The sequence below is a fragment of the Vanessa atalanta genome, chromosome 20, assembly GCF_905147765.1.
Source record: "Vanessa atalanta chromosome 20, ilVanAtal1.2, whole genome shotgun sequence".
In the NCBI taxonomy this organism is placed as follows: Eukaryota; Metazoa; Arthropoda; class Insecta; order Lepidoptera; family Nymphalidae; genus Vanessa; species Vanessa atalanta.
This window is the reverse complement of record NC_061890.1, coordinates 4091163-4113661: the sequence shown is the minus strand read 5'-3', so window position 1 is coordinate 4113661 and position 22499 is coordinate 4091163. Positions and strand designations below refer to the sequence as shown.

Below are 22499 nucleotides of genomic sequence, written 5' to 3'. Positions count from 1 at the left end.
AGTTATAGGAAATTGATAAATGATTCCGGCAAACTTGTCCTGCACCGTCCTGAACATTTGTAGCAATCGTCATGTCGATCGGTCAAACGGTACCGAAAGCTATTAATCTCAAACAGATAACATCCATTTTTATACGTAAAAATAGTTAGTGACACTTAATTTTGTGTCATTGTATTTATTCAACAAAGCCAACTATAATAATTTACCAAACGCCTGTAATAAAAGTACAGTAAATCGTAAATCGTCACCCCTCAAGCCAAGTCTACAAGATGCCCATTGAAACTTGCAAATAAAGCCCCCCTACACGGGTTGCAATTAATAGACATCAAAGTCCAAAGCGTGTTGACGCCGTCGTCTGCAATCAGGATCATGAACCTTTCATTACAAAAAATATGCCAAGCTGGAGTCTAGTTGATATAAATAGCACAAAATCATATAGTCTCTTCGACGTCCGAGTTCTTCTTACATTTTTTGTCGAGTTCGAACAGAAAACAATTCCAACAGAGCCGGCTCAGTTAGATTATACGATATTGAAATGAAATTTTTGACAACGAAAACCTTATTTGATACAATCAGTATAAATACAGACTCAATACAATTTATACATATCTTAGTATAAAATACTTACTCTGAATAGTCTTAAAATAAATTAACTACACAAAACTGGTCGATAGTAATTTAAATGCACTTCAAGAAACATTGCCAGTCGCGATGAATCTTTTTCGTATTAAATAAAACGCGGGATCAATGGGACGGAATTTCTTCCGCTGGAACAATCCTTAGTTAAAATTGCAAAGGTAATTAAGTGCATACAAGCCCTGTCTTAATTAACTGCTAATATTAGATAGTATACGTTGTTGGATTTTATAACAATCTTGTTCTCTCAAACATAATAAGTAGGTATAGTTGATATGGCTAGTGTTCGCATTGTGGTCGAAATTCGATTATAAATATTATAGAAAACTGGAGGAAAATCTTATTGGACTTGCAAAATCTTTCATTCAAATACAAACAGGAGAAACTGTACTGAACTGTTTTATCTTTGAATATATATATTATTAATTATATAATTATACCTAATTAACTTAATATATAACTTCATTCTGTTTCGATTTACCTCTTAGGTGTTTGTTTGCACGCTATTAAGTTTGTACACTTACTGTTGCCTATTGCTATGTTTTATATTTTGTCAAAACATTCTAGGAAATTATATATTAACATTATATATAAGATCTCTTTGTTATATAGAACGAGTAAGGATTCTCATTAGTAACTGACCACAGACCATTACGCTACTCAGCAATGAATAAATCGATATCCGAATATAGGAACCGTCGTAAGGCTATAATATAATTTTCTGGCGCAAATCTAGTACATATAAGTATAACCCTACGGGATTTCCGTCATCGAATATTGACATTTATCTCATATTCTTGAATATAATAATGAATTGTAGAAGCTTATTATGTGTTTGTACTTAGTTTTAGATATTAAAAAGTATTTTTTTCTTATTTTAATAACGGTTCGTTTTCTAATATTCTTTAACTGGTCAATTCATTAAACAAATACTTATTACCTAAGGATTTTAATGTTATAATTTATATGAGTAGATACATAATAAAAAACGCAATAATACAGTTCATTAAATAACGCATACTTAATTTAAATTACAAACATCCTCAAAATCAACACAGCTCTAATCTAAATAAGCAAACAGCAGAATTCAAAAGATTTATCGTTTCAATAAACCGCCTACGCTCCGTTTATTATACAACCTTACCCGGATTACTGGGATGCCTATCACCCTTCCAGGTTTTATGACCTTATTTGCCCGGCGCCCTGCACCCGGGAGAGCTAAACTATGCGATAACATCATGGTATAAATTAAGTAACTCTTGGCTTCGTTCGCTCTATTCCCTGTTTTCATTTCTTTGGTAACGATATAAAATTAAACCACGTTTATTTGTAGACAATTTTTGAAAGTAAATTTTTTAACATATTTTTTTTTTCAAATTATTAATAATGATTATAAAAAATAGTAGTATACTACGATTGAAGCAATATAAAGCGAACAAATTTTAGTTTTCCTTAAAGATATTCTGTTTTTATTTTATTGTCTCTTAATACAAGGACTCAAGAAAGTTTTCAATAATAATAGGTATAACTATTTTTAAATGGAAATTGTATGCGAACATTTTCCTCTTAATATAAGCAAGATTGTTCAGCACAACAACGTCGATAAGCATGTAAGCAACATGCAGGCAAGCTTTAATATTTTTTAATATGCTTAACTTGTGTTTATTAAAATTCATCACGTGCTCGACGGTGAGGGTAAACGACGTGAAAGATCTACATGTGTCGGATGAAACTCTGCCTCGTGTATATCCATCAACTCGCAGTGGAACAGCGATGTGGAATATTGGATTACTATTAAAGTGGATTAGTTTATCGATGCTGTTATTTTGCTGCTGATATTTAACCATAGCCGTATTAACTACAGATTTGCAACGGTAATTACTTGTAAGGAAAGATATTTATAGGTTTAGTTTTTCGACTAAAACGTTAGAAAAAATAAATTTATTTCATCCAGGAGGCTTTCGTCCAGCAGTGAATTGCAAAAGGGTGTAAAAAAAGGTTAGTCTCCTTTACGGCTACCATACAATCAGGGCAATCATAAAACATCCTAAAAGCAAGCAATACAAATTAAAATGCCTCCACCAATAGTAGGTACTTCTACAGTTCTAAGGCAAGCCTCTACATTTTATCGACTCTTTCATTGTTCCCTCAAAAATAAGAAAATCAAAGTGGAAATGCCTTAATACACCGCTAAAATGCACCAAAATAAAGAGAATTGTAAATTGGACAATTTTAAGCATTATTTTTTAATTAACAAATCCTCCTAACAGACTCGAATATTTTTCGTTATTGCCGAATTATGAATTACAAAATCTACAATCCTTATACATATACTCTTGTACATACATTTATGTATATTATAGATGTTCTGAATTCAGTAGCGTTTATAACGTATGTACCTATAGTATGTTCCAAACACAAGATTACAATAGCCAAATAAACAAAATTTAACATTGAATTAACGTGATAACATCGTTAGAGAGTTTACGTAATTTATAATTTACATCATGCAATTATGTTAATAATGACGATCTGAACGTCAACAAAATCACAACTTAGGGAGTAAAATTTAAGTTGACACAAGTATTTAATTGGAATATTGCTGTATTATAAATAAAGGCATATTAATCAAGAACTGTTAGTAGCACGTTTTTGGCGTTGTTCTTCGATTGGATTAGTCTGCCTATGCCTATTTCCTGGAATAGACGCTAATTCGTACTATTGTACGATCACAGTGAAAGATTTGACGCCTAAATACAAATAATAAATATTCATTCCATTTTGTGTTACGTCATAATAAATGTCCTTTATGAATGTATGAATAATTTAACCTCCAACAACAAAAACATTTAATTAAATAACTTGATGAAATAGGAACAAAAAATTGTTATTTTGAATTTTTTTTATTGCTCTTTACGATTTCAAGTCTTTAGGGTAAAATATTTTAAACAAAACAACCCTTATCATAAAAAGTTTTCGCTATAAGCCTATTTCAACAACTTCGCCCGCACTCCGTGAATAAACGGACTTTCGTTTTCCTTTTACGACGCTTACTTATTTACTTAACATTTGACTAATTTTAACAACCACTTAACTTAACTTCATGTAAAAAACTGACTACAAAAGGCTTTGTATCGGTATAATTATATTTTTATCTGTTTAGAGATCAAGCCAGTTTCAGCTTCAAATGATTAAAAAAAAAGATTATATTTTTATCAAATAACGAACAAAGTTGTAACTTCTAATGGTTACAAAATACATTATAACCTAAATTTATAAAATGAACTGTAATGTATATACCTGTTATGATCAAAGGGTGCTTGCTCCACCTTAATTTTATAACTAATATAATCTTTAATTATAAACATCCTAATATTATAAGGATATTTATAATGCAAAAATGAAAGTTAAAAATGCCTCTCCTGGACAAGTACGAATTTTCTCATACGACTTAATGCGCGAGAGGTTTCGATATATACCAATTTCATCGGTACTCAAAAAAAAACTATACGCTACAATAATTTTACTTGGATATAAGTAAAGTCATAAAATAATATAACCCTGGTATTATCGCCACGGAACGAACATTACTCGTCGGTGTAAATATGACCTATCATTTGATTCTATGCAAGGATGGGCATCTATTTTAGATTAAAACGAAATACACTAAAACGAAGTATTATAAAATTAGAAAGCGGAACCCACGCAGGCGGCCACTGTTCACTATATAAATCATTTATGCATCCTTTCCAACGAAGACAGAGGATATGAAATCTTCACCAAGTGCGAGACAACCCACTATAAACCAACGTTATTGTCATCGTCATGGTGAGACATCACGGGATCGCTTGCTCATACTGCCATGACGAATACGAGCATAAGCGAATTGACCTCCAATCCGCAAACATAAATACATACAGTCGATAATTAAAAGATAACGCTAATAAAAACTTGTAATGTAATGTAAGGATCTTTGGAAAATTCAATTTAAGGAGGTAATGGAAGAGTTTAGATATTACCTCTACGATTTACGAAGGCGGCATTAGCAGCTAGTTTACCAGCATGGGCAGCTAGTTACTATTAAACAATTTTTCTTAAAATCAAACTATGAAAAAAACATGTAATATACATTATCTGAGTGGTGGTAGCGATTCATACATAGCCTGGATCAAAAATCTGGGTAGGTACCATCTACTCATCAAATATTCTGCCAAACAGCAATACTTCGTATTGTTGTGTTCCGGTTTGAAGGGCAAATGAGCCTATGTAACTACAGGTACAAGGGCCATGACATATTTGTTCCCAAAGTTAGTTGCTCATTGGCGAGAGAATATGGCGATATTCTTACAACGACAATGTCTACTGTAAATATATATATATATAATATGTATATATATGTATATATATGTATATATAATGTTAATTCTTATGATACGCAATTTGAAGAGCCTTGTATTTGGCTTTTCTGCTCTACCTATATAATTAATGCTAAAATATAGATTCTAAAAAAACTTTGTAACATTTTTTATTATATTTATGGTACTTAAATAGAAAATATTATAATAAATTTAAAATTTGTCTTTTTATTCATCAGATCCGAGCAGTCATACGCACGTACTGTGGCCTCTCTATCCTCTGGAAACGCGCTGGCTATACCATGGTCGGCCAGCGAAGCTCGACTTGCTCTGCCAGCGGCCCTCGGTGTAGCGGGCATCCCGGCACTGGTTATCACGGATGGCACTGGCAAAGTGCTTACATCAAATGGAAGGCAAAACCTAGCAGCTGATCCTATGGGATTGGTAAATTTCAAGTTATATTTTTTACTGACTAAGACACATACAGCATTTGTTCTGCCTTGTTGGTCTAGAGGGATAACTAAAATCAAACCCTGAAGTTCTGGGTTCAATCCAATCAATTAATTAAGTGCAATCAATTGGGCTATTGATTTCTATCAAGAAATTTTCAGTAGCAAACGGAAGGTGGAAAACACAAGTATCTCCCTTGGTAAATACGTAAAGCCGTTGACTCTCCATCCAAATTTTCTCCGAAAGTTTTGAATTGGCATTACTGCCATGGGGCAGCGATAATTATAAAATTATTTTATATAGAAGTATGATAAATTATGACCTTATTTACAGAACTTCCCGTGGGCTCCGCGCCCCGTGTCCGTGTTGACTGAACAGGCATTGCTAAAGATGGCGCGTCATCCCGCAGTCGTACTCTTTATAGGTATATTTTTATATCTATATATATTCTATGAATTTGGATCCCAAATATCAAATTTAATTATTCTTGCTATCAAAATGACTCAGAAACACGGATCGTTTACATGACCAATATTTCACTTTCTTGTTTTTCTTTAATTATAATGAAATTAAATACGATGAATATATTATTTTGTTGGTAATAAAACGACTGAAGTTGATTACATACTATAATATACTATATAACATACTATATTAATTTTTATTCAAAGATAGTTCCAATTTTCAGTAGCGATAAACTATGTTTTTTTGTCTTCCAGACGATGAAGATTCTGAAATAGAATTTTCCGAGTCGGTCCTAACACCATCTGCCGAATCCTACTACGAGGAATGTAGCATCCAGTACCCAGGATTTTGCCCCTATCAAAACTCATCGGACGATGAGACAATGGACTTCGACTACAGCACCACCAAATCATCCACCAGAAAGAAGAAGTCATTCAAGCACGTCATGTTCTACATCGGCATTGATGGAACGGATAGCGCTGACATGATCAGAGAACACATAGGCCTGGATGACGCGGTGCCTCTCCTCACTGCTATAGATTTCCCAAAACAGCGTATGGTCACAATGAGAAATGGGGATGAAATTACAACAGATTCCGTGCAGAATTTCGTCGACGCTTTTCTGAGTGGTAATGCTGATTTTAAGCCTTTAAAGCCTTATAGTGAAAAGTGTTAAACGAACTCGTTTACATTTTATTGATATTTACAACCACCAACAATCTTATTAAAATGAAATTTACATTTAATCCACACTGCTCCATTCAAAATTCACAGCAGTATATAAAATAAATGTTCTAGAAAAAAATACAATTATTAGACATGTTGAAACTGAATTCGAACCTGTAAACGTCATGAGCAATTCACGAGTCGCTATAGCCTGTTCTATCAAAAAACAAACCTTAGATTTATGTATTCTATGCGATTTGCTAAAAGCCCTCTCTATCATTTTACTTCCAAAGTTCCGATAACAACTTCGTCGAGGTTAAAAATGGCATCTTTTTCACGAAACCACAATAAATGCCATAGATTATACAAGATCTCGACCAATTATATCATGACAATATACTGTCAAATTTGTTTCTTTAAAGAAAATCCTGCCCTGTGATATGTGATTGGAATAGGCAAAAGGTAACTTGACAACCTTAATTAAGTTGCATTACCAATTTGTTACAAATTAGTAATAGCAGAGATAGTTTACAAAATGTAACCAATTTTGTAAAAAATATAATTCTCAATTAATGACATTAAATTTCAGTTAATAATTGTAAAAAATATATGACTGTAATGATTTATTTATTGATGAAATACATAATTTCAGTGTTATATGTACTTCCGGAAAAGGGGGACAGGAGAGTTAGGTCCTTTTCTAATTTAGATTGTTCAATAATTCTTACAAGCAATGTTGGAACATTGACATCTTTTCTAAGACATTTCTGATTTTTATTGTATCCACCCAAACAAACTCAAACGGTCTTAATTGGATATTAACATTTTTATATACATCGCAATCATTTGAATCTAAAGAAAACAAAAATATATGTTTTTTATTTTGAATTACACGATTTTCAACAAAAATCTTTATTATCTATTACTAGTTTGACTGAATTCGAAATTTAAACACGAATGTCTAAGTTAATGTACTGAGGGCGATCAGTTAATCAATAATGCGTTTTTATCAAAATTACGCAAAAATAAATTGAATATCTCAATTTCTTATAATTTTTAAGATATTTAATTTTTTTAGACATTTTGTATTTTACCACTAGCTTTTTTCTTTTGGTAATTTAATTAATACCATACCATTTGACACTATTTATTGACAAAAAATTACCGATATTACCTAACTTAAAAACTACAGAAAATTCACCGATACAGTTTTTTAATCTATTTAATGTAGTGTTAAAAAATCGTAGACATAGAATTATTTAATAGATTACTTGATGGAAGTCAGTAACTCAGTAGTTATAGGACCCTAATGGCCTTAGGGAGTATTCTATAGTAAATCATTAAATGTCAGTCAATTCTTCATACAAAGCTTGTAACCCGTGTCAATAAAAGATAATTATAAATGACGGAGAGTAATATTATTATCATAAAAAAAAAAAACAAAAATAGTTTAAAATTAATATTCTCTCGAATAAATCAATTAAACTACCCAAATGCCGTAACTATACTAATTTGTAATGTTTACTTGTAATATTTAATTGAATTAATCTGTTAATGTTCGTGATCGGGAACTTTATTTGTAACTGTGTAAAAGTGTGCAAGAGGTATGCAAATAGAGTGCTACAGAGATGCGATCAGTATGCGATAATTGCACGAGATCGACACAATTTATAAATATTCTATTGACACGGGTTATGTTAGTATTCAAATTACATATATTATTTAATTATTTTTAGAACTAGTACAACTATTTATAACCTGTACTCCAGTTAAAATAATTATGTAATGCGACGGCCACATTTTTGACTGAAAGGAAACGCTAAGTTCAACCATACATAAGTGTGGCTAAAGCATAGTATTATAATTATAACTTTATAGTCATTAGTGATTACGAGAGTACGATCGATTTTATTACAAGTTGTGCAAATAAAACTAATTACTTTCAAAATTAAATAAATTTATAGAAAATATTTAGATTGTGTAATTATTATTTGTTATTATATTGATTTATCTGACATTTTATTTAATTTGTCAGCAAGTTGTAATGAAATTGATTTTAGCAAAGACGATCGATTATTATAATAGATCATGTATGAGGTTAGAGTTCTACATCGGTTAGCTAGTAGTTTTCTTACAAATGAGTAGACGTTTTACATTTTTACTTTTGTATCTGTGATCAGTTTGTTTAATATAAAAAATACATTTGATGCATTTTAATAAAGTATTGTCATAACTTATTTACGTATTACTTAATTTATCCATATCCTATTTACATTTATAAATAATCATTTACGAGATGGAGTGTGTGGTCTTGTACAAATACAATACATCTGTGTTTACTAATATAGTTCATGGGCTTATTCTATATACAATATATTTTATGATAGAGCTGGCTAGCGAAAGTTAAACCTTAACACGTTCGCTGCGGCATCATTTTTTTTTTCCATTCCTGCGGCACGGGCGAGGGTCTATCATTAGAGAGGTCTATGATTTCCTTAGCCGCACCGTAAGAAAGATGCATACGAAGCGCATTAGACCTCGTTCCGCATTGAACGTGTTAAACAGCGACTACGGACTGCAGTTACGGGCCGTATGCATATGTAACCTGAACACTTGCATTGAAACTTGCCCGTGGGTGGTAAAAGCGAAGCGAAAGAGTGTTTACGTACGTTCAAGATAGGATTTTTGTATTAAATCTATCTTTATGATAGATATATTTAAAAAATAAAAAACAAATACTTTGAGACTCATCGATATCACAAACTAAAACATCAATAAATTGTGATTCTAAATCAAGTTTGTAATATCGAGCTGGTTGTCACGCGAGTAACGTCTGATAAAAGAAGTAAATATGTAAGTATCTACCATAAACATTTTAATATTTGACCTTGTTGAAAATAACTTTTGGGGCCTATTTTTAATAGATACAAAAAATCATCAATATATGAAATAATAAACGCAGGTCTTATATATAACGCTCCGATCAATTACTCTGTTCGACTGCACTGAAGACTCACTTCCACGTTCACCTGAGATTTATGTGGCTTACTCATTCATAGCATACGGAGCGACGTTTATTATTGGAAAACCTGAATCAAATTATGAACCTGGACTCAAATAACAATTCAGTATTCAAAGTACGCAAAACTACTTGTAGTTCAAGTGACCTACCTAGCTAATTTGATATTGTAATGCTACAATAGTACATTGAAATGTTATCGTTTTTTATACGTCTATGTAAGAAAGAGAGTCAATAACTAATAATAAAGAGTGCAGGTATGTTGCAAACAATATGAAAAAGTATGTTTAAGAAATATATAAAAACCGCAAATATTTATAAAATAAAAAAAATATTGAGGAAAATCTTTGTCAAGAGATCCTCCATGTTAATTTGTTGCATTTCTTGTAAAATTAAAAAAAAGTAGTTATAAAGCGAAAAAGAAAATTTTTGAACCTTTTTGCTTCTCTATTTTTCATTTTACGATGAAAAGTAATATAAACGTAATTGTAGACAAAGCAAATTGTTATAAATTATAAAGTGATAATTTGTAACAAATTGTCTGTAGGATCAGTAGTTACAGAGATATAATAAAAAGGCGTTTGCACCCCTTTTTCTAAGATGGCTGCCACGGGACAAGGGTTGCAACCCCACAAACTTAGGGTTCAGCATCTACTGACCTCACATCCGTGAAATAAAATTGCGTCTTCTGAGAAATGAGACTACAAGAGAGAAAAGAATACGAAGCTATCTACAATCTGTCAAATCTATGAGGACGACATATTGTTATTTGTTTCACTCTGTTGAACGAAAAGCATAATCGCCGAAATTTCCAACGTTTAAAACAGTCGCAAAAAACTATTCTCTAGAAGCGCTGTATATTTTAATTTTTAATAGTTCGATTATTTCACATAATGAAAACTTATCGCTCCATCGAACTTTACTTCTAAGGCTTACCAGTACTTAAACAAATTGTTTAGTTGAACATTTTGGTCTATGTAAAATATAATTATATTAATGCTAAAAATAAAAAAATTATATTCAATGGACGTTATTATAATATTAATAAAATCAATGAAAGAATACAAAAAAAATATTTTGACATATTGGTGCACGAACATTTTTAAATTAACATAAGCAAGACCTTTAATAATAACTTATATTTTTCTTCGACTTCAACTTTAAATAAGTATAATAATTATAAAAAAAAATATTGCAACTCTACATGTATTAATTCTGTATCTTTATATATATTAAGTCTGTATTTAAAAATCACAATCTGTGCTATTCATGCTTGCCCATAAACAAACAACAATCAACATTTCTTATCTGTGGTAATTTTGTCGTTTAGGTTTTAAGCCTACCGACGCCATTATTGTGAAATATAATTTTAAAGAAATATTTCACGTGCTTAAACCTATTGTAACTATTTTTCAATAGATTTTAATATATCCAACTTACAAAACATGGCAGATAACGACGATCTTCTCGACTACGAAGATGAAGAGCAGGCGGATCAACAGATCGCTGATGGAGCGACCGAAGCGGCGCCAAAAAAAGAGGTTAAGGGATCCTATGTATCGATTCACAGTTCAGGCTTCAGAGATTTTCTTCTCAAACCTGAAATTTTGAGAGCCATTGTTGATTGTGGTTTTGAGCATCCTTCGGAGGTACAACATGAGTGCATCCCGCAGGCTGTACTTGGTATGGACATTTTATGTCAAGCCAAATCCGGTATGGGAAAAACCGCGGTCTTTGTATTAGCAACGCTGCAACAACTGGAGCCTTCCGATAATCATGTCTACGTACTCGTTATGTGCCACACAAGAGAATTGGCGTTCCAGATCAGCAAAGAATATGAGCGCTTCTCGAAGTATATGTCCGGTGTCAGAGTGTCAGTATTCTTCGGAGGGATGCCGATTCAGAAAGATGAAGATGTGTTAAAAACAGCATGTCCTCACATCGTCGTCGGAACTCCAGGTCGAATTTTAGCATTAGTTAACAGTAAGAAATTAAATCTGAAACACTTGAAGCATTTTATCCTGGATGAGTGTGACAAGATGCTGGAATCCCTTGACATGCGACGTGACGTCCAAGAGATATTCCGCAACACTCCTCACGGAAAACAAGTTATGATGTTTTCGGCCACATTAAGTAAGGAAATCAGGCCAGTTTGTAAGAAGTTTATGCAGGATCCTATGGAAGTATATGTTGACGATGAAGCAAAACTAACATTGCACGGTCTGCAACAACATTATGTTAAGCTTAAAGAAAATGAGAAAAACAAAAAGCTGTTTGAGCTCTTGGATGTACTAGAATTTAATCAAGTGGTTATATTTGTTAAGTCTGTTCAAAGATGCATAGCACTCGCTCAACTTCTGACTGACCAGAATTTTCCTGCTATTGGAATTCACCGAAACATGACACAAGATGAACGTCTTTCCCGTTACCAGCAATTTAAGGACTTCCAAAAGAGGATATTAGTTGCCACAAATTTGTTTGGAAGAGGAATGGACATTGAAAGAGTCAACATCGTCTTCAACTATGATATGCCTGAAGATTCTGATACATACCTGCACAGAGTTGCCAGAGCTGGTAGATTCGGTACCAAAGGATTAGCCATAACAATGGTGTCAGATGAAAATGATGCAAAGATACTTAACGAAGTTCAAGATCGTTTTGATGTCAACATAACAGAGCTACCCGAGGAAATTGAACTGTCGACTTACATTGAAGGACGATAAAATTACAAAGAATATTTTTCATTCCTAATTTTACTAACTTGTATTGGTTATCATAAAATAAGCACTTAGTTTGATATAATTGATGTTTGAATTGTCACCATTTGAAGTTCATATTTGAATTATTCTACAACCTCTTGTAGATTTTTTGTTTGTAACTAAGTGAAAGTAAAGATGTAAAACTGTGCAAAAAAAATTAATTACTAGAGTTAAGATGTGATTAAAGTGACATTTGATATTGTGAATATACTGTTTTCTTTGCCCATCCCATAAATTTAATGTAGTTGTAAAGATAATACAATGAAATGAAAGAAATATTTATTCACATTTTATTTATTTAAACATAATAATGAATTAAACTATTACATATTAAACATTGATAAGAAAAAATGTTCCCAAAATTAAAACATATAAATCCCTCTGAGCATAATTCAAAATTTATTCTTGAGTAAAAGTTTTTTCATGGGTTAGTCTTGTGATCATATCTAGAGCCCACTTTGGCTGATCTCCTGGAACCATATGTCCAGCATTCCTTACCATAATTTCTACTAACTTCCCACCCTGCTTCACATATCCTGCCAATTCTCCATCGACATACCATTGATATCTCTTAGCAGATTTATATTCATCTGACCCAGTGAAATTTAGATTTCTCAAGTAATTTAGAGTTAATGGATATGCAACAATTATGTCTAGTTGACCGCTGTAAACAACAATATAGTAATGGTCTAACAATTCACTTATCCATGGGGCTACAGATTTCATCACATCCTGTTTAAGGTGTTGCTCTACATCTTTCCCATCATTGAAAGTCAAATTTCCAACATGGATAGATTTTCTTACAAAGCTACTCTGTAGCATGGGACCAAAGTCTTCAAATTTGTTGTAGTCTTTTGTATGCAAATAATTAAAATAAAATTCAAAGCCTGTCATGTTATAAAATGTACTCTTTCCATTTATTAAATCACCATTCAATAAGCTATCGAAAGCTTCAAAAGCCTTGTCCCACTCTTTCTCTTTGATCAAATCAACAGCTTTACTCTCAGCATCAGCAAAAACAGTGGCTTGATTCCAGTCAATTAAACCAATTTGATACAAATAGTTGCTATAAATTAATTGATGTTCAGGATCACTGAGACCATTACCAATAGCCAATGCCTTCAGATTGATTTTTATTTTTGCTGTAGGGTTATTCTTGTAAATTGTATAAGCCAATGCAGGTACATATTTACCAGCATAAGATTCTCCGGTGATAAAGAATTTATTTGCCTGCAATTCAGGGAACAATTGGAAGAATTGTATAAGGGTAGAATACAATTGTTCTCCTACTTGTGTTTGATTGACGCAGTAACCTTTTGGATCTTTAGTAAAGCTGAAGCCAGTTCCAACAGGGTTATCAATATAAATAATATGATGGCTTAAAGCCCAGTTATACTTGCGTCTTTCAAATCTCTTATTACGAACTCTGAGAGGCCCATTTTCAGTAAATAGTCCGTAAAGCGATGTGGCACCCGGTCCACCTTGCAACCATACGATCACAGGAGCATCTTTCTTGTTGCTAATCATAGCCGGAAAGTACCAAAAGAATTGGTTGGAGTCATATTGTTTGTTAACAGTAAAAAACCCGGAGTAACTTTTGATTCGTAGACTTTCAGTAAACGGAACTCGAGCTAGACGCCTACCTTCCGTTATATTCCCACTCTCGATAAACGGTGTGAGGAAGAGAGCAGTTCCTGGATCGCCATCGTCACGTTCTCCGAGATTTATTTTCGGGTACCGGTGAAAAAAGCAGTTAACTGATAATATTTGAAATATAAATAAACTCCATACCAGTAATACAGACATGTTTTCCAATTGAAATGCTAATAAAAGTAAATTGGGAATGCGTTAACTATACAGTTAAATTCGTTATCAATAAATAATTTTAAAATGCCTACGTAGATAAACAAAGCAGTGAGCGCATTGTTATCGTTTTACATTTGACCCCGTAAGTAAAGGTCAAGTCAACTTTATTTACCTATAATATACAGATAAATTGATAATTTAATCATCTGTTGTAGAGCTTATAGATAGCATAAAGTACCTACGTTTAAGTCAGTTATTAAGCCAATTTATCTTTCATACTTTTAAAAATTTAAACAGAACATCATGTGAAAAGATTAAAAGTTACTACTAACTACTAAGTACTTATTTAACTATTTAAATTTAACATTAATTACGTTCAAAATAGCTTAGGATATTATTTTGTTGTTTCTAAATGGAAAATGAAACGAAATCATATATTTTACAAAAAATATCCGTTATTGTAATTAGTACCAAAATCCAGACCAATGGTGTACTAAAAACATTCGCCATAAATCGACATTTTAAATTTCGGCATTACATATAAAAATTATTATTATTTATAGTTAAGTTGCCTGTCTACTGTCTAGGCGCACGTTCGGTGGTCTTGGCAACAATAGGTAGATAGTAATATTACACCTGGTGATTTGAATAAACGATCATCTTTACAAAATTCGATATTTGATCTATCGTCAGCTAACATGACAACACTCACTATGTTTTAGACATAAATAATAGTTAACAACTAAATATTCTATAGCGTTCGAATCGTTTAATTGGTCAGCGGCCCGTAGGATAAAGAAACAGAATCCTCTAAAACGAAATTAGTCGACGTCAATAAAGTCAACTATAATGATAATTAAGTTTTATGAGTTTAATCTACAAAGATTGAAAAATTAAAGCTACAACGGAATGAGAGCACAAAATAAATAATGTTATTCAACCAAAACTAAATTTAACAATATTACAAAAACGGCAACACTGGCTGTCAGATATTTTAATTTTCTATGCATAACGAAAATTTTATGCGCAAAGACTCAAAAGTTTTTATTTAAGCCATTAGTATTTATACTACTCAGTACACAATGAGATTTTTTTATCATTTATGTTTAACCTTTTACTTCTCATTTATTTGTTATCCTCTAGTGTATTCTTTAAGTTTTCCTTATGTCTATCCACGGGTAAAGTTACAAGCTAAAACAAGGAGTCAAGGAGATCCTGGTGATCCCCTTATTTTAACCCCTTTTATTGATGAAGGCAATATTGAATTGGCTCAAAATTTGTCTCGTGTACCATTCACTGAAAAAATAGGCTTTATTAGCCATTCGGGTTTTATTACAGTGGACAAGGAATATAATTCTAATTTATATTTTTGGTACTTTCCGGCATTTAATAAGAATAAAAACGCGCCAGTTGTCTTGTGGTTACAAGGGGGTCCTGGTGGAAGCTCTTTATTTGGATTGTTTACAGAAAATGGTCCAATAATAGTTACAAAAGAAGGATTTTCCACACGAAAGTATCATTGGGCCTTAAAAAACCATCTAATATTTATTGATAACCCCGTTGGCACTGGCTTTAGCTTTACTGATGAAGATGGTTATTGCTCAGATGAGCAGTGCATTGCAAAGGGCTTGTACTCTTGTTTGCAGCAATTTTTCAAGTTGTTTCCAAGTTTGAGCAATAATGAATTTTATATCACTGGTGAATCTTATGCGGGAAAATATATTCCATCTTTGGCCATGGAAATACATAACCGAAATTTAAAAAGTGAAACAAAAATTAATCTTAAAGGTTTAGCTCTTGGTAATGCATATTGTGATCCTATTAATCAAATGGACTATGGAAATTATCTCTATCAACATGGCTTAATAGATAATGGACAGAGGAATTTTTTCAATAAAATGCAGGCTGAAATAGTAAAAAACATCCAAAAAGAAAACTGGATGGAGGCCGGTATTCTCATGGACACTTTAATGGATGGAGATCTCACAAATTTTTCTTATTTTAAAAATTATACTGGTTTTAACAACTACTACAACTTTCTTGTACCAGCAAATATGTCAGATATGGCAAAATACATTAATTTGTTAAATAAAGATGAAATAAGACGTATGGCTCATGTTGGTGGACTGCCATTCCACTCTGGAGAGAAGGTTCAAATGCATTTAGCTATTGATATATTAAAATCTGTTGCACCTTTAGTTTCAGAACTGCTTTCTCATTACCGAGTATTGTTTTACAATGGCCAGCTAGATATTATTGTGGCATATCCATTAACTGAAAATTTCCTACGTAAATTGAATTTTTCTTCTTCGGATGAGTACAGAAAAGCACCCAGAACTATTTGGAAAGTTGATAATGAAATAGCAGGGTATATGAAAAGAGCTGGTAATATCACAGAAGTGTTAGTGAGAAATGCTGGTCACATGGTACCTTATGATCAACCTAAGTGGGCCCTAGACCTCATTACACGTTTTATAAGGAATAAATTTTAAATATACTGTTTAATACAGATATATAGAGCTTTTATAGCAATTTAAATAATTTGAATATACCTTTCCTTTTAATAATTTTATAGGATAATTTATTATCCTATATTGTTATTTGAATAGTTTTATAAGATAGTTCTAGAAAAAAAAATACTTAGATATTATTAGTGATTGTTAAAGTATATGATTTTTGTTAATATTTGTAAATAAAATAAAATAAAAAATTAGAACTGTTTATTTCATAATTCTAAACAATTAAAAATAAATAATGACATATGTTTAAACTTAAGGTCAATTCAATTAATAATTAAATTAGATTACAATTATGATTATCTAACTTAACTAAAACTTAAAAATTCTACTATAGACATTAGATTTCATTAATTAATAATAGTAATATTATAACCTCGGCATTGGGATTTTACAATATATTATTAAGGTTTTACAACAATCATACAAGTTCAACTCAATATCTGCTCATATATATTCATATTTTTTTCATTCAACACATTTCATTATCTGTATATAAATGAGTAATTTAAGAGTATTATTTTAGGGAAAAATTGGTGTAATATCCTTGTACTTTTCAAATTAATTATCCTAATCCCAATATTAAGCCTTTAAAAAAGTTGTTTGTATGATTAGAATATTAATATATTTGTTAGGTCTAAGGGATATGTGTTTTGTTTTAGGTAGAATGGTGTAACTGTATATAATGCTATATAGGCGGTATTTAGTTCAAAACCATGACTTGTTTCATTTAAATTTATGTAGTTAGTTGGTAGCCATTGTCAAGCGAGTAGTGCCGTGAGGGCGTCTAGGAATTGTGCTCGTTGAGTTACAGGCAGCGTGATGATGGACGAGTCCACGTGATCTAGCGAAACTGATGCTCCGCTCTTAGTTGCCGCTTGTTCGAACGCCGCACCAAATAAACTGTAAAAATCATAAAAATTAGGTAAATTTTTGTGTATTCACATTAATTGAGTAACAATAATTTATATGCCTAACGAAAATGCAACACAAGTTGTTAATGTTTGATATTCTGCATTTTTATATTTAAATTTTATATATAAGTATATTCTCAACGTCTTAAATTTATTATTAAGTTATTATTATTGTTTTTTTTTTTCAATATTTAACAATATTTATTCATCTAACTATGACATATTATAGTGAACAATGAAACGGCTAATCTGACACGACCGAAAGAGTTCAGGATCAAAGGCTTTTCGAGGCACGGTAGTATACACACTTCCAACTTCTAAACTTTGGGCTCTTCTGAGAATTTTTCGACAGTAAAAACCAATAACATTTTATCGGCCGGACTAGGGGGTTTAGGGGTTGAACAAAGAACCTCGAGATCTGTGGCCTTACATCAAGCCACTGGACTAACGAGGCAGTCAGTCTTATAACAGTATCCTATATATTAAGAGAAGACACTGACTTGCGCGGTTCGTGGTCGAAGCGCGGTGGCAAGCCGAGCAGCAGACAGTTGGCGGCTGCGTGCGGTGCGGAGGCGAGCAGTGCGCGGGGAGCGCCCGGCGCCGCGCGCGACACCCAGCGCGCCGCCTCTCGCAGCCACAGCGGCCCGCGAAGCGATCCCGCCTCGGGACTGCCCTGCAATGCAACTTCATTACTTTACCGGGGTTGATGAAGATTGGTTAGAAACCAAGCCACTACAGAGCACTTGATTTTGTATGTGATTAATTTGTGTGAAAACAGGGTAAGGAAACCTGCATTAGTCGAATGAAATACTGGAGCATATAATGTTGTCTTAGATTCAGTCTGCCCGTGACCACGAACACTGCAAAGTGCTCGAAACGTCGGGATGTTAAAATAAAATAATTAATATACGCGATTAAATCCGTTAAAAAAAACTAGTTTTATTACTGGAGCATATGTATACCAATGAAACGGGAATAAGAGATAAGTTATTATTAAAAGAGATCTTTAATTCTCTGTGAAAAATTGATATCCCGTTGTTTTAACTAGTATTCATATCCACCAGCAGCAAATGATCAAATTATTTTTAAATAAATATTCAAGCTAAATGTTATAATCACCCTTTTAAACTAGAGGATTTAATGACCATTTTCACGAAACTATCATGCGAAATAAATATTAAGCTGCTTATAGATATATATTTAGTGAGGATGCTTTTAAACTAGAGGAACCAGAAGGCAAATTAACCAAAAATTATATAATTCGGTAGAAAATACAAGAATATTTTGGTTAAAATTAAGTTAATGTATATTTAGTTTTCTTTTTAGGTTATTGTGTGCAATAAAAACTTTTTCTTTTAATTCTATAATATATATATACTCCGTCCGAAGCTTGCCTGTGACTGAATTTTCAGTTGCAACCTGTACTTTTCTGTACCTATGACCATGTATATGCATAATTTCATGATGAATGACTGAGTAGTTAAGACATTAGAGCGTAACTTTCGCATTCATAATATTACAAATTATACCTCTTGCACAATAAAATAGTTGAAAGGTCCAGCCAACATCAGCCCTCTAGAAGACAATATACTGTTAGCTAGTCTGGCTACGGCTTCCAATGCTCGCCGAGCTGCTGCCGTTCCTTGCTTTAAGGCTTCATTTTCTCCAGATACTTGAAGGGCTGCAAGAGCATGTTGAAAACCTTCTGCACTAGGGATAGTCTCCTAGAAAAAGCAAAAGTTTAATTTGACTTCACTGCGAATTACACAATATCTTACCAGATTATTACATATCAGAATTTTAATAGTACTTTACAAAAAAAAAACGTATAATTTTTCAAATAAATATTTAAGTTTAAGAAAACTAATCAGTACAGATTGGTTTGATGATTATACAATATTTTAAAACTACTATAATCAATATCTTAAATAAAAGTTAGAATAAGAAAAAGATCTTATAAAGGTACAAACATGTTCAATGAGTGCCATAATCGCGTAGACCGTGTCCAAAGCGGCGACGGGCGGCGCGTGGGGGCGCTGCAGCAGGAACGTGGCGCGCGTCGGTACCGGCAGCTTGTGCTTGGGAGCCGCCGACTCTAGCGCTGTGAGGAGAGATCTCCGGAGCTCTACATCCATAGATCGGTATGCTTGACGAGCCTGTTGCAATGGAAATCTGCAAAATTAGAAACAATTGCAATTTAAATTATGTCATTTTTGTATGTGATAATATTTCATATTCGATTGAAAGATAGTGACTAATAGATGAGAATGGTATATGTAATAGTTTCTACACAAACACTGACCCCATGTCGGCCAGAAGCTGACGCAGACGCACGGCTCCCGAGCGTGCGTGCAAGCGCAGGTGCGGCGCTAGCGCGCCCGCGTGACTCAGCGCGGCCTCCAACGACCACCAGCGATACAGCGGCAACCACGCGTCCTTCTCCACTATCACACGTGCCACCTACACCATAACCGACATTTTTATCCCAGGTACACTTTTAATGGTACTATTTTTTCTTTTTATACTACAACTACAACTTCCGTAGAAACTTACACGATGTGCGTCGTCGTCAGCGGCGTGTCTCTGAGCGGCCGCCACGTAGCGATGCAGCGGCTCCGCGTCCAGCAGACAGCGAGCGGGCGAGCGGTAGTGCAACGCCTCGTGCGCCGCCGCAGCCACGGCTGCGCTCCACAGTGTCGCCGCTGTGCAGCGCGACGCACGTGCCGCTATCTCTAAGGCTACGCATGCGCTCTGAAATAATCTCATAAATATTAGGTATATTCATAAATAACGTGGTTATCTTCCTAAGCACAGCAAAACTCAGGTTTTTCAGACATGGTTTAGGTTGCTTTATTTATAGTCTGTATTTGTAATCTAAATTTAAAATAGAATTTGAAATTACTTATTGTTCTGCAAATTAATGATTTCATTTATTTCTAACCATCAAGTGATTAAATAATAGTAATAGGAATACAACAAATCTTTTTATTTTATTTTAAAATAAACAAGCTGGCCATCCAGAATTTGGGTGGGTGAAATTTTTATTTATTCTTATTTTATTTATTTTTTGCAAACAACAATCCTGGAACTCAGGCTTCACTAAACTCACTCAAGCCAGTTAACACACAAAAAAAAGTCATTGAAATTGGTCCTACCATTTAGTAGGAATTAACTGATTTTTTGTAAAAAAAACTGAATAATTATATATAAAATGGACTGCATGTAATTTATTAATAAAGAAAATATCACGCTCAGCAATGAAATACATATGTTATTTATTTATTAGTTTAAGTATGACATAAATGAGATATTTATATAATATAAAAATTGTATGCAGTTTATAGATTTAAATATAGATAATTTAAGCTGCTTAGGTAAATATTTTATTGTTATGGTTTCCAACCATGACTAAATTATAAGTGACCCTTAGAAGATAGCTAAAGCTAACATATCTATAGGTATTTTTAAGAACTAGAAGTTTATATTACATTTCAATAAATATCTATTAAGGTTTAGCCAGAGTTAGACATGTAATAAAAGATAATGTACAAAAAGAGGCAGAAAACTATTTTGTTTTATATTTATAGATATTTATGTAAATTTGCTTATTTCATACTGTAATATGAAAAAGAAAGCTTATCTCCATTACAGATTTCTTCCAACTGCACTAGGCTGTAAGTAAAATTAGTTTGTAGTTGGTATATTTAACATATTGATAGATAACATTTATATAGATTGTAAGCATAAACTAAAAAATACAACATAATTTCTCTTATCTAACAGTTAATATATACCTGGATAAATGATAAACATTTTGTTGCTATTAAAGTGAGAGATAATTATTTTTAACCTCTTTTAGGTAATAATGATATTATACATACTGGTTTGCCATAATAAGAGAACTGTGTGTAGTTAAACATGAGTGTATGCCGCCTCTCTTCCCAAGCCTTCCGAGCGCGACGCCGCTCTACCACAGCTTCAATACCTTCTCGACCTTCTGACTCAAATTCAGCCTGTAAAAAAAAGGTAGTGTTATCACTGTGCAAATCCATTGATGTTATTATATAATAAAATCAAAAATATACTATTATACATTACAAGTTTTAATAGTTAGGTCACTCTATAAGTAGTATTCTGCAATATTAAATTATTGTTATAATAATATGCTTGTTACTCACTTCATCCTCTTCATCATCTCTAAATATATCATCAAAGTTTGGAATGTTTTCTTCATCATCCTTATAGATGAGTCTCACCTGAAATCAATTAACGTCATGACTTAGTTTACTTATTTAAAAACAATAATCTTATATTTGTAATAGGTAAATGTAACAATTTAAATAAATAGTATACCTGTCCGTCACTATAAACATTGCAAATATCTGTTGGTTTATGTGAATCAAGAACAAAGAAAACGACATCTTCTTCTGGCTGAAGTATATCCACCAGGTCTATGGTTCCACCACAGTTCACCAGCACTACATATTTTATTTCCTCATTGTTTTCGTCATAGGCAGTCTTAAGATCCGATATACCCCCCACGGGGACTAATGTATAGGAAATATTATCGCACTTGAACAAATCTTGCAATATCTTACAGGCGCAAACTGCGTCAACATCGTAATGAACTAGCAGAAGCACTCTCTGAAATTAATTTAGTTTATAAACACATTAACCCATCCAAAATTAATTATTGTTTAAAAAGTTTTTATTATTACGTTTCCCAGAAGAACGTTATAAAAATCATTTCTAATATCTTCTATAAACATTTTAAGTAGACTTGGCGTTTAACCATAAGAATATTCTATGAAATCATAATTTTATGTATGTAATGTAAGAGAACACCTGCACAAAACACAATAGAAAATTGTCAAACTTCGCCTTTCACAGTTTAAACTGTCATAATTTTGCTT

At 32.7% G+C, this 22499-nt stretch overlaps 5 protein-coding genes across 5 annotated transcripts in view; 3 read left to right on the top strand and 2 right to left on the bottom strand.

The window, feature by feature from the left end:
• The window catches only part of LOC125072024 (nucleoredoxin-like), a 46037-nt gene extending 38369 nt beyond the window's left edge, over positions 1-7668 (top strand). The window contains exons 4-6 of the mRNA XM_047682495.1: positions 5231-5435; positions 5775-5865; positions 6161-7668. Coding sequence (XP_047538451.1) covers positions 5231-5435; positions 5775-5865; positions 6161-6582 — 718 coding nt within the window. The 3' untranslated portion in view covers positions 6583-7668. The remainder of the gene's footprint in view (positions 1-5230; positions 5436-5774; positions 5866-6160) is intronic.
• A 3219-nt stretch (positions 7669-10887) lies between these two features.
• LOC125071996 (ATP-dependent RNA helicase WM6) lies at positions 10888-12556 on the top strand. Its single transcript, XM_047682449.1, has one exon. The coding sequence runs from the start codon at positions 11037-11039 to the stop codon at positions 12312-12314; it is 1278 nt and encodes a 425-aa protein (XP_047538405.1). The 5' UTR covers positions 10888-11036; the 3' UTR covers positions 12315-12556.
• Positions 12557-12634: 78 nt separating this feature from the next.
• On the bottom strand, positions 12635-14307 carry LOC125072009 (venom serine carboxypeptidase). Its single transcript, XM_047682475.1, has one exon. It carries the CDS (start codon positions 14154-14156, stop codon positions 12750-12752), a length of 1407 nt encoding a protein of 468 aa, XP_047538431.1. The 5' UTR covers positions 14157-14307; the 3' UTR covers positions 12635-12749.
• Positions 14308-15146: 839 nt separating this feature from the next.
• Positions 15147-16798, top strand: LOC125071737 (venom serine carboxypeptidase-like). Its single transcript, XM_047682091.1, has one exon. The coding sequence runs from the start codon at positions 15239-15241 to the stop codon at positions 16646-16648; it is 1410 nt and encodes a 469-aa protein (XP_047538047.1). The 5' UTR covers positions 15147-15238; the 3' UTR covers positions 16649-16798.
• Positions 16799-16926: 128 nt separating this feature from the next.
• On the bottom strand, positions 16927-22461 carry LOC125071798 (cell division control protein 45 homolog). The gene is made up of 10 exons (XM_047682182.1): positions 22305-22461; positions 21940-22230; positions 21765-21842; positions 21468-21599; positions 20140-20337; positions 19889-20046; positions 19557-19758; positions 19116-19310; positions 18087-18259; positions 16927-17575 (listed from the first exon to the last, which is right to left on the bottom strand). The coding sequence occupies exons 1-10, from the start codon at positions 22353-22355 to the stop codon at positions 17434-17436; spliced, it is 1620 nt and encodes a 539-aa protein (XP_047538138.1). The 5' UTR covers positions 22356-22461; the 3' UTR covers positions 16927-17433.
• Between the last annotated feature and the right edge of the window lie 38 nt (positions 22462-22499).

Excerpts from the sequence above, each read along its gene's own strand:
- LOC125071996 (XM_047682449.1), top strand. The coding sequence starts at position 11,037 with ATGGCAGATAACGACGATCTTCTCGACTACGAAGATGAAGAGCAGGCG.
- LOC125072009 (XM_047682475.1), bottom strand. The coding sequence starts at position 14,156 with ATGTCTGTATTACTGGTATGGAGTTTATTTATATTTCAAATATTATCA.
- LOC125071737 (XM_047682091.1), top strand. The coding sequence starts at position 15,239 with ATGAGATTTTTTTATCATTTATGTTTAACCTTTTACTTCTCATTTATT.
- LOC125071798 (XM_047682182.1), bottom strand. The coding sequence starts at position 22,355 with ATGTTTATAGAAGATATTAGAAATGATTTTTATAACGTTCTTCTGGGA. Across the intron at positions 19,311-19,556 it reads TTATGGCACTCATTGAACAT|GAGACTATCCCTAGTGCAGA; the intron begins GTTTGTACCTTT and ends TGCTTTTTCTAG. Across the intron at positions 18,260-19,115 it reads ACTATTTTATTGTGCAAGAG|GGCAGTCCCGAGGCGGGATC; the intron begins GTATAATTTGTA and ends GTTGCATTGCAG.